This window comes from Seriola lalandi, unplaced genomic scaffold (assembly GCF_002814215.2).
Source record: "Seriola lalandi dorsalis isolate HSWRI2012SDOR001 ecotype SW California unplaced genomic scaffold, Sedor1 jcf7180002054916, whole genome shotgun sequence".
In the NCBI taxonomy this organism is placed as follows: Eukaryota; Metazoa; Chordata; class Actinopteri; order Carangiformes; family Carangidae; genus Seriola; species Seriola lalandi.
In genome coordinates this window covers 2,317,788-2,329,941 of record NW_019525468.1, presented here as the reverse complement: position 1 = coordinate 2,329,941, position 12,154 = coordinate 2,317,788, and the positions used below count along the sequence as shown (strand labels likewise).

Genomic DNA, 12,154 nt, shown 5'->3' with positions numbered 1-12,154 from the left:
ATAGGAAACTGTGACATGCAAGTGTTGCCAAGCAAAATAATTTAAAGTGCCAGTAAGCTCATGTATTCTACATGATTTACTCTTATAACACATAGGCCTATTTCTGAGAGAAGAGTATTGATACAGAGTACAGATGACAGTTTATGGCAGTGTAAGTACAGTTTTGTAAAATACACCAAACGTTAAAACTTTACAACACTCCCCCACAATAAAAAACTAACAAACTTATAGACAACAACAGTTTGACTAAAATGCACTGATCACATGAATGTAATAATTTTTGCTTTAAAAAAGAAAGACATGCTTGCAGTATGTCAAAAGTTTTAACAAGAATTCACTCTGTTGAAGATTATTTACAAAATATTAAAATAAAATATTTTTGTACACTAGAAACATGTGTATAGTAAAATTTACAATATTAAGCAATATGCTTATTGGTTTTCTTACAGAGAATGAGACAAAACTGATGCCACTTTCATATCTTTGTACTAAATATAAATAGCTGCAGCCAGCAGCAGGTTAGCTTAGCTTGGCATGAAGGCTGGAAACGGGGGAAAAGCTAATCATGTTAAACGACATACTGATTTTTACATTTTTTGTTGTTACACGGATTAAACAAATGGGATATACAAAAATTAATAAGAGCCTTAGATGTGCTGGTACGCAGACTTTATTATGTTTAGACAGAGCTGGGCTAGCTGTTTTCCTAGCTAGCCAAGCTCAGCTAACCAGCAGCTGGCTGTACCTTTATATTTAGTGCACAAACTTTAGAGTGGCATCAATCCTCTTGTCTTACTCTCAGCAAGAAAGCAAATTAGTGTATTTCCCAAAATGTCCAACTATTCCTTTAATGTAATAAACAGATTCATACTATTGTACATACATATTACAATAACAAGAAAAGTATTATCAATTACTCTTTTCTCCAAAACAAGTATTTTACAGAAAATGTTTCTAAATTTACTTCTACTTTTCCAGTCAGTAGTCTTTTATTATTGTACAGGGCACAAGGAAGAGAAAAGCAATAAGTATAATAAAACAGGTCCACCTCAACACATTTTTAAATAATCAATAGAAAAGCTATTTAAAACTTTTTGTCACTCATTTGTATTTTTGCAGAGATGGTGTCCAGTTTCTTGTCACTGTAGTCCTTCTGCTTACAGCATTTGCTCTGGATGAACTTGAAGAGGGCGGTAACTGGGATGGCTAAACTGGGAACTCCAGCCAAGATGAAGATGATGACGTAGATCCAGGAGGGATATGGACGCGGTTCAAGGGTGGGGAAGCTCGCCTATAGCCACAGGCAAGAGAAAATGTTACGGTTTATAGCAACATATCACATTTTAAAAGAATCATTGATAAGAGAAGTAAATCGAAAAAAAATGATGACAAGCACACTTACCGCCTCCTCGTCCCAGACCAAATAAGTGAGTGTCTTCGAGATTTGGGTAATGAAGTAGAAAATCAAGATGACGATCATGATGAGTGGGCTAACCACTCTCCATGTCACCTGCCAGAACATATTGGGCTTGTGGCCAATCATGAACTCAATGTCCTTGTTAAACCTGTGCGGAGGCAATAAGAGGGAGATTTTATGTCAGCTAATCGTGTACGAAAGCATCCATAAAAGACGACCTTGCACTTTTATTAGTTACAGTAAATAAAGCAGCCTGTTGGTGTGTGTTCAACAGGTTGATGCTGCACTGAACTTCAAAGAAACAGAACAGGACTCTGTTTCTTTAATCTAACCTGAACTTTAATGCACAAAAACATAACATAATGCAATCTTTTGAACATTTTGTCACTGTGAGTAGCATTTTTTCCCGCTTTGATCAACAGTATTATTGAAACACTGAGCAAAAATACATCACCACAGTCTTGCTACATTACAAGATACTCTGTACCTCTTTATCTCTCCTACGATGAATGCAAGACATTATCTCTGTCCCAAGGTTAAGAACACAATATGCTGTTATTTCCTGCTTTGCGACCAGCCACAACAGCGGATTGCCTGTATTGTTTTCACCTGCTGTAGCGGGAACTACCACAGAGGGAGTTTTGAGTACTTGGACAGGTGTTTATATATCTGATTGTCAGAACAATGGTGTCGCAATTATGTAAGATACGGTCACGAAACTTAACATGTGATCACTTACTGGACAGACTCACCTGTCTATCCCATAAATGTAGATAACAGCAAACATTTCACAGAATCCGATGATCAGAAGGGGGATAGAACCTGCGAAGTTGTCAAAAAGAGCCAGCCAGTAGTTTCCAGAGCGCAGAGCAAATATGAGCCCGAAAACGCAAGAAATTAAACAAGTCAGACCTGAAAAAAAATTACAAAAAAAGTGGTTACACTCATATCTCTACATTGCATTTTCTAATCCCACATGAACAAGTATTTTATATTTAATAGGAAATTTACCACAGAAAACTTCTTTGGGCCAAGTTCGGGGCAACACTCTGAGGTCCTGCAAAGGAACCACGACTCCCTCAATGTTGCCAAACATAGTCGAGAGGCCGAGGCAGAAGAGCATGATGAAGAAGAGGACAGCCCAGAGAGGAGAAACAGGCATCTTGGTGATTGCCTCCGTGAACACGATGAAGGCCAAACCTGTTCCCTCCACACCCTGAAGGAGTAAACACCACATAAATCAATCATTGACCATCTGTTGAAGCATTTCTGTGAGACTGAAACTAGAGATTTTAGTTAAATGTACTGAGAAATATTTAATGTTCTCTACTGACCTGACTGAGGAAGGTCTGCATGTCACAGGTCTGGATTTGCAACCCTTGAATGATAGCGGGTTGCGTTTGGTTGAGGTGCGTCAGAACCTCGTTGTAGTTGCTCTCTGTGATAGTGCCTTCAGGATAGTTGAAGGCATTTATCAGCTCCAGGATGTTGCTGCAGAGAAAGCACAGAGAGATGAGTTCAGTCTGACACAAGTGACTCAGAGTGTGTTTCTTAAGCCCTCTTTTTTGAGAAGTTTGAAACTCACTCTCCCATGCAGTCATCGTATTTTTGCGTGGCCCGGAAGCCGATGATAGAGTAGATAACCGTTGCAGAGTACACTGAGGTGCAGCCATTGATGATAGAGATGAGAACGGCATCCTGCTCGCAGTTGTTGCTACGAGAAAAATAATGATCATGTGAGGAGAAGCGTTCAAACGAGGGCTCATTGTGTGACTGTGCACTTGAGGCCGTTACTCACTGAACAGAGTTGTAACTGGAGAACGAGATGAGACCTCCAAAAGCCACAGAGAAGGAATAGAAAACTTGGGCTCCTGCATCTAACCAAGTTTGTGGATTCATTAACTCATTCACCTAAAAGAGAATCAAAAGATACATTCTTAGTAAAACTGAGCTGAGATACCTATGCTAATTACTTCCTTTTGTGATATTTCTGCTCTTTAAAACTGACAGTAAACACTATCTCCCATTGTCCTCGGTACTGTTAATGATTAATATGTCAAGGTACTGGACACTAGGATCATAGTTATGTTTTGTTTTTTTCTCAAATATAATTATCAACAACACATAATAAAATCAGGCAAATGGGAGTTTAAAAAACAAAGTTGGCATATGAATATTACTCATATTTAATTTATCAGTGGATTACTACTGAAAATGTCTCATCAGTGGCTGGCAGTATAGTCTTTGAACTTTCACTATCAGCTTTTATCAGTGCCATGATCAAAGTTTATCTCAGTCACTTCAATTAATTTTCAATTTAGATGCAATTTTGCACATTTAGTATTCAGCCAGAGTGGTTATCTCTGTGTGGTAACTACAACCCTGTTAATCTTTTGCATTTCAGTAGTAGATTATGTGCAAAACTATTTCCTGTCACATTTTTTTTTTTTTTTAGCCATTTCCCTGTTTCCACTCACTATGCTAAGCTAAGCTAACCAGCTTCTGACTGTATCCTTATACTTTATGCATCAGACAGGTATAAGAGTGGTATCAATATTGGGCGGTGTGTTACAACGTTGCTTACATCTGGCGTGAAGAGGAACTTGACTCCCTCTAGGGAGCCTTTCAGAGTCAGTCCTCTGATGAGGAAGATGGTGAGGACCAAATATGGCAGAGTGGAAGTGACGTACACAGCCTGAGAAATGGGAAATTAATGAAATAATTAAAACGTTTATTTGAATTAACATATATGCACAGTAGCAGGGATCACTCCCACATTGGATTACTTAGATGTAATGTGCTGACCTTTCCAGAGGTCTCGATGCCCCGGATGCAGCAGACGTAGAGCAAAGACCAGGCAGCTACCAGGGCCAGTACCATCCACCACTGCAGGCCCCCAGACTCACCGATACCTGTTGAAGTGTTCAGAGTCTCCCTGTACCAGAAGTAGTCAACGGTGGTGCTCCGAGCACACTCCTCTACCAGACCTGCGAAGAATCATATAGTGAAGAACAGGACATCAGAAACCTTCAACCTTTTTGGATTCAGTCTGACTTTTATTTTGATAGATGAAGTTATACCTGTCCTGTTAGCATTGAGAGGACATTGGCTCCAAGGCAGAGGACTTTGAAAGGAGTTGAAGAGATACCACATGATCCAGGCCATGATGGTGTTGTAGTACATACCCACCAAAAATGAGACAAACAAGGATGCAATACCTGAAACAGAATGGAAAAATTAGTCTTGTGGTAGTGGTCTTAATTTTTAACTAAAAGTTTGCAGCCATGCTAGCAGCTCTGTGAGGCTGTACTTGCTTTCAGCCAAATGCTGATCATAAATGTCTGTACCACATATCAAGTAATTGTTTAGATGTTTCAGTCATGTGGTGCTCTAATCGACATTATTGCCTTCCCTGGGGCATGTGCATGTGTGTTTTTATTTATTTGTGTTTTTTTTGTTTACCCACCAACTCCAGTCAGGCAGGGATTGATTGATCTCCACACTCCCACGCTGCCTTTCCTCAGGCGCTGACCGATGGCAAACTCCAGGTGCAGCAGTGGGATTCCCTCCAGAACCAGCAGGATCAGAAACGGGATCATAAATGCTCCTGGAGGTACAACATTCACATCATAATGAGTTAACCCTGCAGTGAGTGTTTGACTTTATTCAGTACTTAAGTGAAAGTCAGTAAATATTCAGCAGCCGACGCCATTTACAAAAATGTTCCAATAAAGACACTCATAAACTGTAAAAAGCATTTTTTATTATCTATGCTATGTACAATTTAAACCAAGCATTTTCATTTTTCTAACGCACATATCCCTTCAGACGTGTCAGGTAGTTACAGTTCACCTCTTTATTTGTGTTACATACTTTTTCTAAATCTCAGTTATTTTTTGTGCATTTTTAAAAAAAAAAAAAATACTGAAACAGAAAACATCCAGCCGCTTCACATCTTACCTCCTCCATGACTTTGACACAGGTATGGGAACCTCCAGACGTTGCCAAGTCCCACACAGAAGCCCACACAGGTGAGCAGGTACTGGGCTTTGTTGTCCCATTTAGGCCTCTCCCCAGCCTCTTCTTTCTCCATCCTCTCCAGGTCCGCATGAGAGGGGATCCGCTCATCCAGTCCTGGGTTTGGTATCTTCAGCTTCATGGCAGCTTTCTGTAAATTTCACTGGACGCAGAATTGGAAAATGTAGTCTTGGAGTCTCCCTTTTGGTCAGCAGTTGTTGTTTTGCTGCTTTTCCCGGCAAAGCTTCCAGAGGCTGTATGTCCTTTCTGAAACGATCTCCTCTGTGCTGGGAGCTGTTACTGATTCTCTGGTGACTGTCCCTCTCTCTCCGAGTCCTACACTCCTACTGAGTGTCCTGGGAAGGGGAATCGAGGTATACTGCGACCTATGGCTCCTAAACTGCAGTTATCAGTAGCTCATTACAGTCTGTGTTGTATTATGTAATGTCAGCAAGTTTAAACGGAAAAAGGTGCAACCTTCATGATAATGGTTAATACATCACATGAGGTGCCAACATTTTTCCTTAAAAGATTAGTTTGGTATTCAGGCAATTGTAAAGGGAAATAGTTTAATTTGATGTAATATCAAGAAATCACAGGTCTTTATTTACAGTATATATAAAGGAGCATCATGTTGGTTGTTTACTCCTCTTTAAACTGCTAAATTTAATCTAGTGGCCAGTAACCATCCAAATCATTAAAATGTCATAATTACAGAGTTTGTGTTTCTTTTTTGGACAGAAAGACAGGATGAGACTCTCCGCTGTCAGAGGCAGCACATTTTCCATCTCTGCTTATCTTAACTATTGGGCACTGCCTTTTCCAGTCCTTGAGAAGTCAGATTGTTTTATTGCATAGGGATGTACAAGCCAATCATCTCAGTCGGCACATTCAGTTCACATTCTCTCATACTTAATAAATGATAAACCGTTCTTATATTAATGATAATCACCAGAGTGATTGTGAAGATGTCACAGAGTAGTGGAAGTGATCTTTTTCCTGTTTGTTTTTGTATCATAACATTTTTTCTGCAGTGTAATCTTTAAGCAATTCAGAGAGCTTATAAATCTTATCAGTGTTCCTTTCTAATGCAATAATTAACCAAAGAAAGGCCGGTGTCGGCATTTACAGCGGCGTGTATACTGACTGGCTCTATAGCGGACGTATCTAGGGTTATTTTAAAGATGCCTCTAAAGATATCTGTGTTTATGTAAAGTTTGTGCGTAACTACATGGTCCAAAAAATACTTACCTGTAAAGATACAATACGTTTAACGACCAAAAATCAGTGCCGCAGTAACTATGTGGAGTTACATGTGGATAAGTACTGTGGTGGAAATTCTCTAATAAACAAACAACAGGCTGTCTCTCTGAGTTCATTATCACAACTTGCAATCTGACAGCGTTTCAGACAACAGAGCCATCGTCTCAAACAGTCACTTCATACAGAGACATGATGTGATGTCCTTGAGCAAATTACAATCACATCATTTGCAGCTGTGTCTCGATACATTTGGTACATTAACTACACAGACTTACATACTTCTTTAAAAAAGGTTCAGGCCATAAACTACCTGATTAGTCTTTTCAGGTTTTTTTCACTCCTCAGTACATGGGTGTCCTTAATTAAATGGTAATAAACAAATATCATACATGATAAATTTGTTATATTGACTGTCTCTTATTATATATATCTCACATGCTTTTACCAACCAGATTTAACATAGAAATGCATGAATATCCATCTTGCAAGAAAACTCAGTTTCGTGCAAGATATCTATGAAGCTAAGCATAAGTTCAATCGGGGAGACTCTTTATACCTCATTCATTCACAATTCTCTCTTGCTCTCTCCTGCTTCAAATGTTTTCGATAACCAATCAGATTTCGCCACAGTCTCAACCTGTCAATCACTTTGTTGCTGTCAAACTTTAAAATCTGTTCTCCTCTCTTCTGCTGTCAGCTGTCATTTCAGCGTGTATTGCTGAGACCCTCCCCGACACCATCCACCCCCAGTCTCCACATCCGGTGCGAGGTCGAGCTCATCGCCGTCCACTCGTCATCACATCCAGATCTCCAGCTCCTAAGTCTCTCCTGATTTAAATGAATAATAATCACTCATCTAAACACCAACACCAGTCAGTTAAGAGTTAATCACAGCCCCAGCCCTTATGGTGCCAATGGCACAGAAGGACAGCAGCAGGATAAGGATCGGGATCATAAAAGCATCTGGGGACACACCAAGGTAAGCGTAGATAAGCAGAGAGATAGAAGAGATTTGTGTCTGTGTGAGTATAGATACACCTTTACTTTACTGTAACCATGTGATCGTTGGAACATTAGATGTTTTTCTACACCTCAACACATTGAAACAATTTATAATTTCTGTCTTTTCTATCTTCATTACTTTCTTCATTGTTCCTTTTATATCCATTTATTTAATCATTCCCCCTGTTCATTCTATGTAGTTATTAATCTTTCAAAACGTCAAGTCATGCGAAACCTTTTACAGAAACAATTACACAGAGTATAATTGAAGCTAAGAAAAGGGTGTATAGGAGCTTTTACTGTCTTCATTATCATGATGCGGGTGGAGTAGGATCAGGGCTAAAAGTTCACTCTGATGTCAGGACTTTTTCAGATAGCAGAGGTCTAAATCATGAATCACACATCAAATTATGATCATTATGAATAATCATTTTAAAGTATGTAGAGGTAGAGTCATATTGTTGCCTGTACAGAGAGGGGGATTTCGAATTCAACTTGTTACTTACTGTATGTCACTGAACCTTTCAGTAGTAACATGAGTTAAATGTTAACCACTTGAGACTATATACAGACACTTCTGAATGGCAGCTCCTGCTTTACCTTACACCACTACAGATACTGTTGGGAAATCCTATTTCCACTTCAGAGATATATAGTCCTCTCCCTCAGCTGGCCCTATTTACAGTACCCTATCAGTAGTAAACTGAGATTACAGGAAGCTATATAGTTTGTAGGTGTACTGTTTTTGAAGTGAAAACACTCAGTCCAGGAAAACATGACAAGATTTGTTGTCATGACATTTGTTACAGACATTCATGCCCCCCACCCCCAGGACTAAATGTAATCACTTTGATGATCTCTGAACCTCACCCCGTCTTCAAAGCAGGGCAAGTTTATTTATGTAGCACAGTTCAGAAACAAGTGTTTTACAGAGGAAAGGAAATATATAGAAATAAGACATTAAAAAGACGTTAATATTGTGTCACCAGGTCTGAATTTTAAATTGTAGTTTATGATTAAAATTCCCATCAGCCTCCACTGCACTTTATGTTGCTAATTAGCAAATGTTAGCATGCTAACATGATAAACTAAGATAGTGACCATGGTAAGTTTCAGCACATCAGCATGTTAGCACTGTTGTTATGAGCATTTTTAGCATGCTGACATTAACATTTAGCTTAAGACACCACTCAGTGACACTAATCAATGATTTAGTTTCATGAAAATGTTGCAGATCATTTATTTTATGTACCAACAGTACCACAATAAAATACTATTTCCATTTGACCATTTTTATGTACTGGCTTCTGCGCTGATAAATGCTGTGTATATGCACTGAGTGAGATATGCTGCTTTATCTGGAAAGCGTTAGTGATATCTGAGCACCTCTCAGGCAGGACCTGAGCACAAGACCATGTTCAGCCGAGAGGTGGAGGTCAGGGAATCAGTGGAAACACTAGTAGTTATTCTTCACTTCTGTTACATCAGACCCTGAGATCACCCTGTGTAAAGTGGAACAACTACAGTAGCTAAACATAAAAATAAAATAAAACAAAACTTCCCTGCTCAAAAATTGTGTGTGTGTAGAGTAGTTTAATGCATCAGTGGTGCTTCGCTGCCAAATGGACATTTAAGTCACACAATAATGTTCACGTGCAAGAGTTAATGTTTAACCTAAATCACTTTAAGAGAAGATATTAGACTTAAATGATGCATCATGGTTTCATAGTGCTATACTGAGTGTGATTGCTCAATAGATTGTATCTTAGGGTTTTATATTGACTCCAGTGTCTTAATTTATACCTACCCCAAAAAATGTGATCAATTATGAACAAAAGTGATGCTGACAAAATTTCTTGTATTTTAGGGCTAGTGAGCGATACACCATTAGGATTTGTGTAATTACTACACAACACAGTAGCATTTATCATGAACAATACTGAGTAATTTATTTTCCAAACACAAAACATAGCTTCCTTCAATTTTAATATTTTTTTTCTTCTTTTAGTTTTCACATTCCTCTATGAAAAATTCGTATTTTCGCAGCAGATAAGAAGAGTTTACCAAATCCATGACTTTGACACAGGTATAGGAACTTCCAGATGTTACACACAGAAGCCCACACAGCTGAGTCAGCAAAGTTGTACTTTTAGTTTACAGCTGTCAAATACACCAAGTCTTAGTTGTAGATTTATAATGAAGTCACTGGTTCAGACTTTTACCACAATGTGTGCGTCATCTTCTCCTTAAGTGATATTTTAACCATTTTATTCTTATTTATTCCTCAAAAAAAAAAAAAACATTGTGTGGATTTTATCCAAGAATACCAATCTGGAAGTGAATGTGCATTTCAAACTGTTAATAAGAAACTTGCTGAAGATCCCACTGTAAATGTGTGACTACAGTCAGGAAAGAAGAAGTAGAATAATTTGCCCTTCCAATAAATTTAATGGAAAACCAAAATGACCCTTAAGAATAAGGAACCGTAGATTTGATCTTGTACTTTCTGTTATTATAGAGCTACATATATATAGAAGATTGAAGGTCTACAGTGTTCGTCTCAGATAAGAGGGAATAATGCAGGGTAAGGTGCACTTACCGTTTCCCCCACAGTACTCTGGGAGATCATTTAAAGTGTCTAAAAGTTGCTACAGAAGCTGCAGACTAAAATGAATCTGTACATCCTGGCTGCACTGCAGGGAAAGCTGGTTACTGCGACATCCTCAGGATGCAGTTTATTTGCAGTGAAGCCACTGTGACTTCACAAGCGGAACAAAACACTGCAGAAAACAAACACACCTCACTCTATGTCTTCACTCCTCTGCTTGTCTAAATGATGTTATTGAAATCCAGTCATACTGAAATAGAAAATATATGGTGACTCTGAAAGTAAAATGTCTTGAATTTTTGTTTTATGTTTGTGTTTTCAGAGTTGGTAATTATTCTTATTTCTCTTTTTTCTGAATATCCCATCTCACTGCGTACAGGACATCACTTCCTGTTTGTTTACCCTGTTGATATTGATGTTCTGATTCAGTGTTTTTGACATTTACTAATTATTCTGTTACTAAGGTATGTCTGAGGATTATCAGCCTGAGTTTAGACACAGGCTGATCATCCCAAACCATGCTGTAGAGCTAGAGATAAGAGAGCATGCAGTGATTGGTTGCCACGGTGTGTGAGGAAATCTTTGAACTTTAAGCCTTACTTCGCAATCAGCCACTGACTCATGAGCCACGCTGTACTGGCTCATTAGTGGTAAAGATTAGTGGTTTTCTGCCCTCCAGTGGTAACAGAGAGGTTGTCTCCATTCAATCCAATAGATTTTGCTCTCATACACAGATGAAGTTTACAAGTGCACAGACAAAATGGTAAATGGTAAATGGATTGTATTTATAAAGCACTTTCATCCGAACCACTTTACAATTTGCCCCTAATTCACACACGTTGATGGCAGCAAGCCACGTGACGAGGCACTGGCCTTCGACATGGGGATGAAACCATGATGAGTATGATAAATGAACCTGTGTGATGCAGTTTAAAGAGCTTGTCAACAGCTACAGAGCTCTGCTGTGTAATTATTTAGCTTCGTTGTCCTCTGAACATGAAATGAAGTAAGCTTTGCTTTTTCGTAAATCACCATATAGTTTCATGATTTCATTGCAGCTGTCTTAAACTATATAGTATCTCTTTTATAAAACTGTGTGGTATGATCATCATTTAATTCACCTCTCAAAATTAAGATTGATTTCATCACCTACAGCAGCTGCAGTGAGTTTACTGTAACTAAATGTTCCAGTATTCGTTTATATGAACTGAGAATGCATCTTTAGTATTAAACAAATTGTTTAATATTCTGTAGAAAAAGAAACTAAGTTGGTCACTTGCATTTCACGTTTTTGGCCACAAGATGTCAGCATTGGTCAAAATTGCCCTTTAACTTGCTGCAAACTTCCCAAATATTGTTCCTCGTGTCAGGCTACTCTTCAGAGTAAGAGTAAAATGAGACTTGTGTGTCTTTTGTCCTGGATAGTGAACTTATAGAAAACGAATCTTTCTATGATATATGCTATATTTCACCTCATTGTTGTAGTAGCCTAGGTTATTAGCCTGTTTATTTATTCAACAGAGATTAAAACTGTCTCGGTGATAATGCAGCTTTATGATTATAGTCTGTTCCCTTTGTTGACTAATTTATGGCAAATTTAGCTGATGATCGTGCCTATTCTTTTATATGCGAATAACACATTACCTCGTTACATTTTCACATTTGTATGTTTATATTCTTCGAAATAAATGTATTATGGCATAAATAGCCTGCAGTTCATTTTCATATGGGAAGCCACTGCTAAGCCTGGGACAGTGATCTGAAGGGAGGGGGAGGAGGGAGATGAGGCAGAGGGGAAAATAGATATGGGGGGGGGGGGGGGGGGGGTGGATTTACTGGGACTCAGA

General features: G+C 38.6%; 1 protein-coding gene across 1 annotated transcript; it reads right to left on the bottom strand.

Moving 5' to 3' along the window:
* Nucleotides 1-128: 128 nt before the first annotated feature.
* Nucleotides 129-5,821, bottom strand: LOC111673348 (sodium-dependent neutral amino acid transporter B(0)AT1-like). Its single transcript, XM_023431103.2, has 12 exons — nucleotides 5,378-5,821; nucleotides 4,884-5,024; nucleotides 4,498-4,635; nucleotides 4,223-4,404; nucleotides 4,002-4,112; nucleotides 3,216-3,328; nucleotides 3,003-3,131; nucleotides 2,752-2,908; nucleotides 2,429-2,633; nucleotides 2,170-2,329; nucleotides 1,403-1,565; nucleotides 129-1,291 (listed from the first exon to the last, which is right to left on the bottom strand). The coding sequence occupies exons 1-12, from the start codon at nucleotides 5,574-5,576 to the stop codon at nucleotides 1,085-1,087; spliced, it is 1,905 nt and encodes a 634-aa protein (XP_023286871.1). The 5' UTR covers nucleotides 5,577-5,821; the 3' UTR covers nucleotides 129-1,084.
* Nucleotides 5,822-12,154: the final 6,333 nt, after the last annotated feature.

Excerpts from the sequence above, each read along its gene's own strand:
- LOC111673348 (XM_023431103.2), bottom strand. The coding sequence starts at position 5,576 with ATGAAGCTGAAGATACCAAACCCAGGACTGGATGAGCGGATCCCCTCT. Across the intron at positions 4,113-4,222 it reads GCATCGAGACCTCTGGAAAG|GCTGTGTACGTCACTTCCAC; the intron begins GTCAGCACATTA and ends CCCATTTCTCAG. Across the intron at positions 3,132-3,215 it reads TCCAGTTACAACTCTGTTCA|CAACAACTGCGAGCAGGATG; the intron begins GTGAGTAACGGC and ends TTTTTCTCGTAG.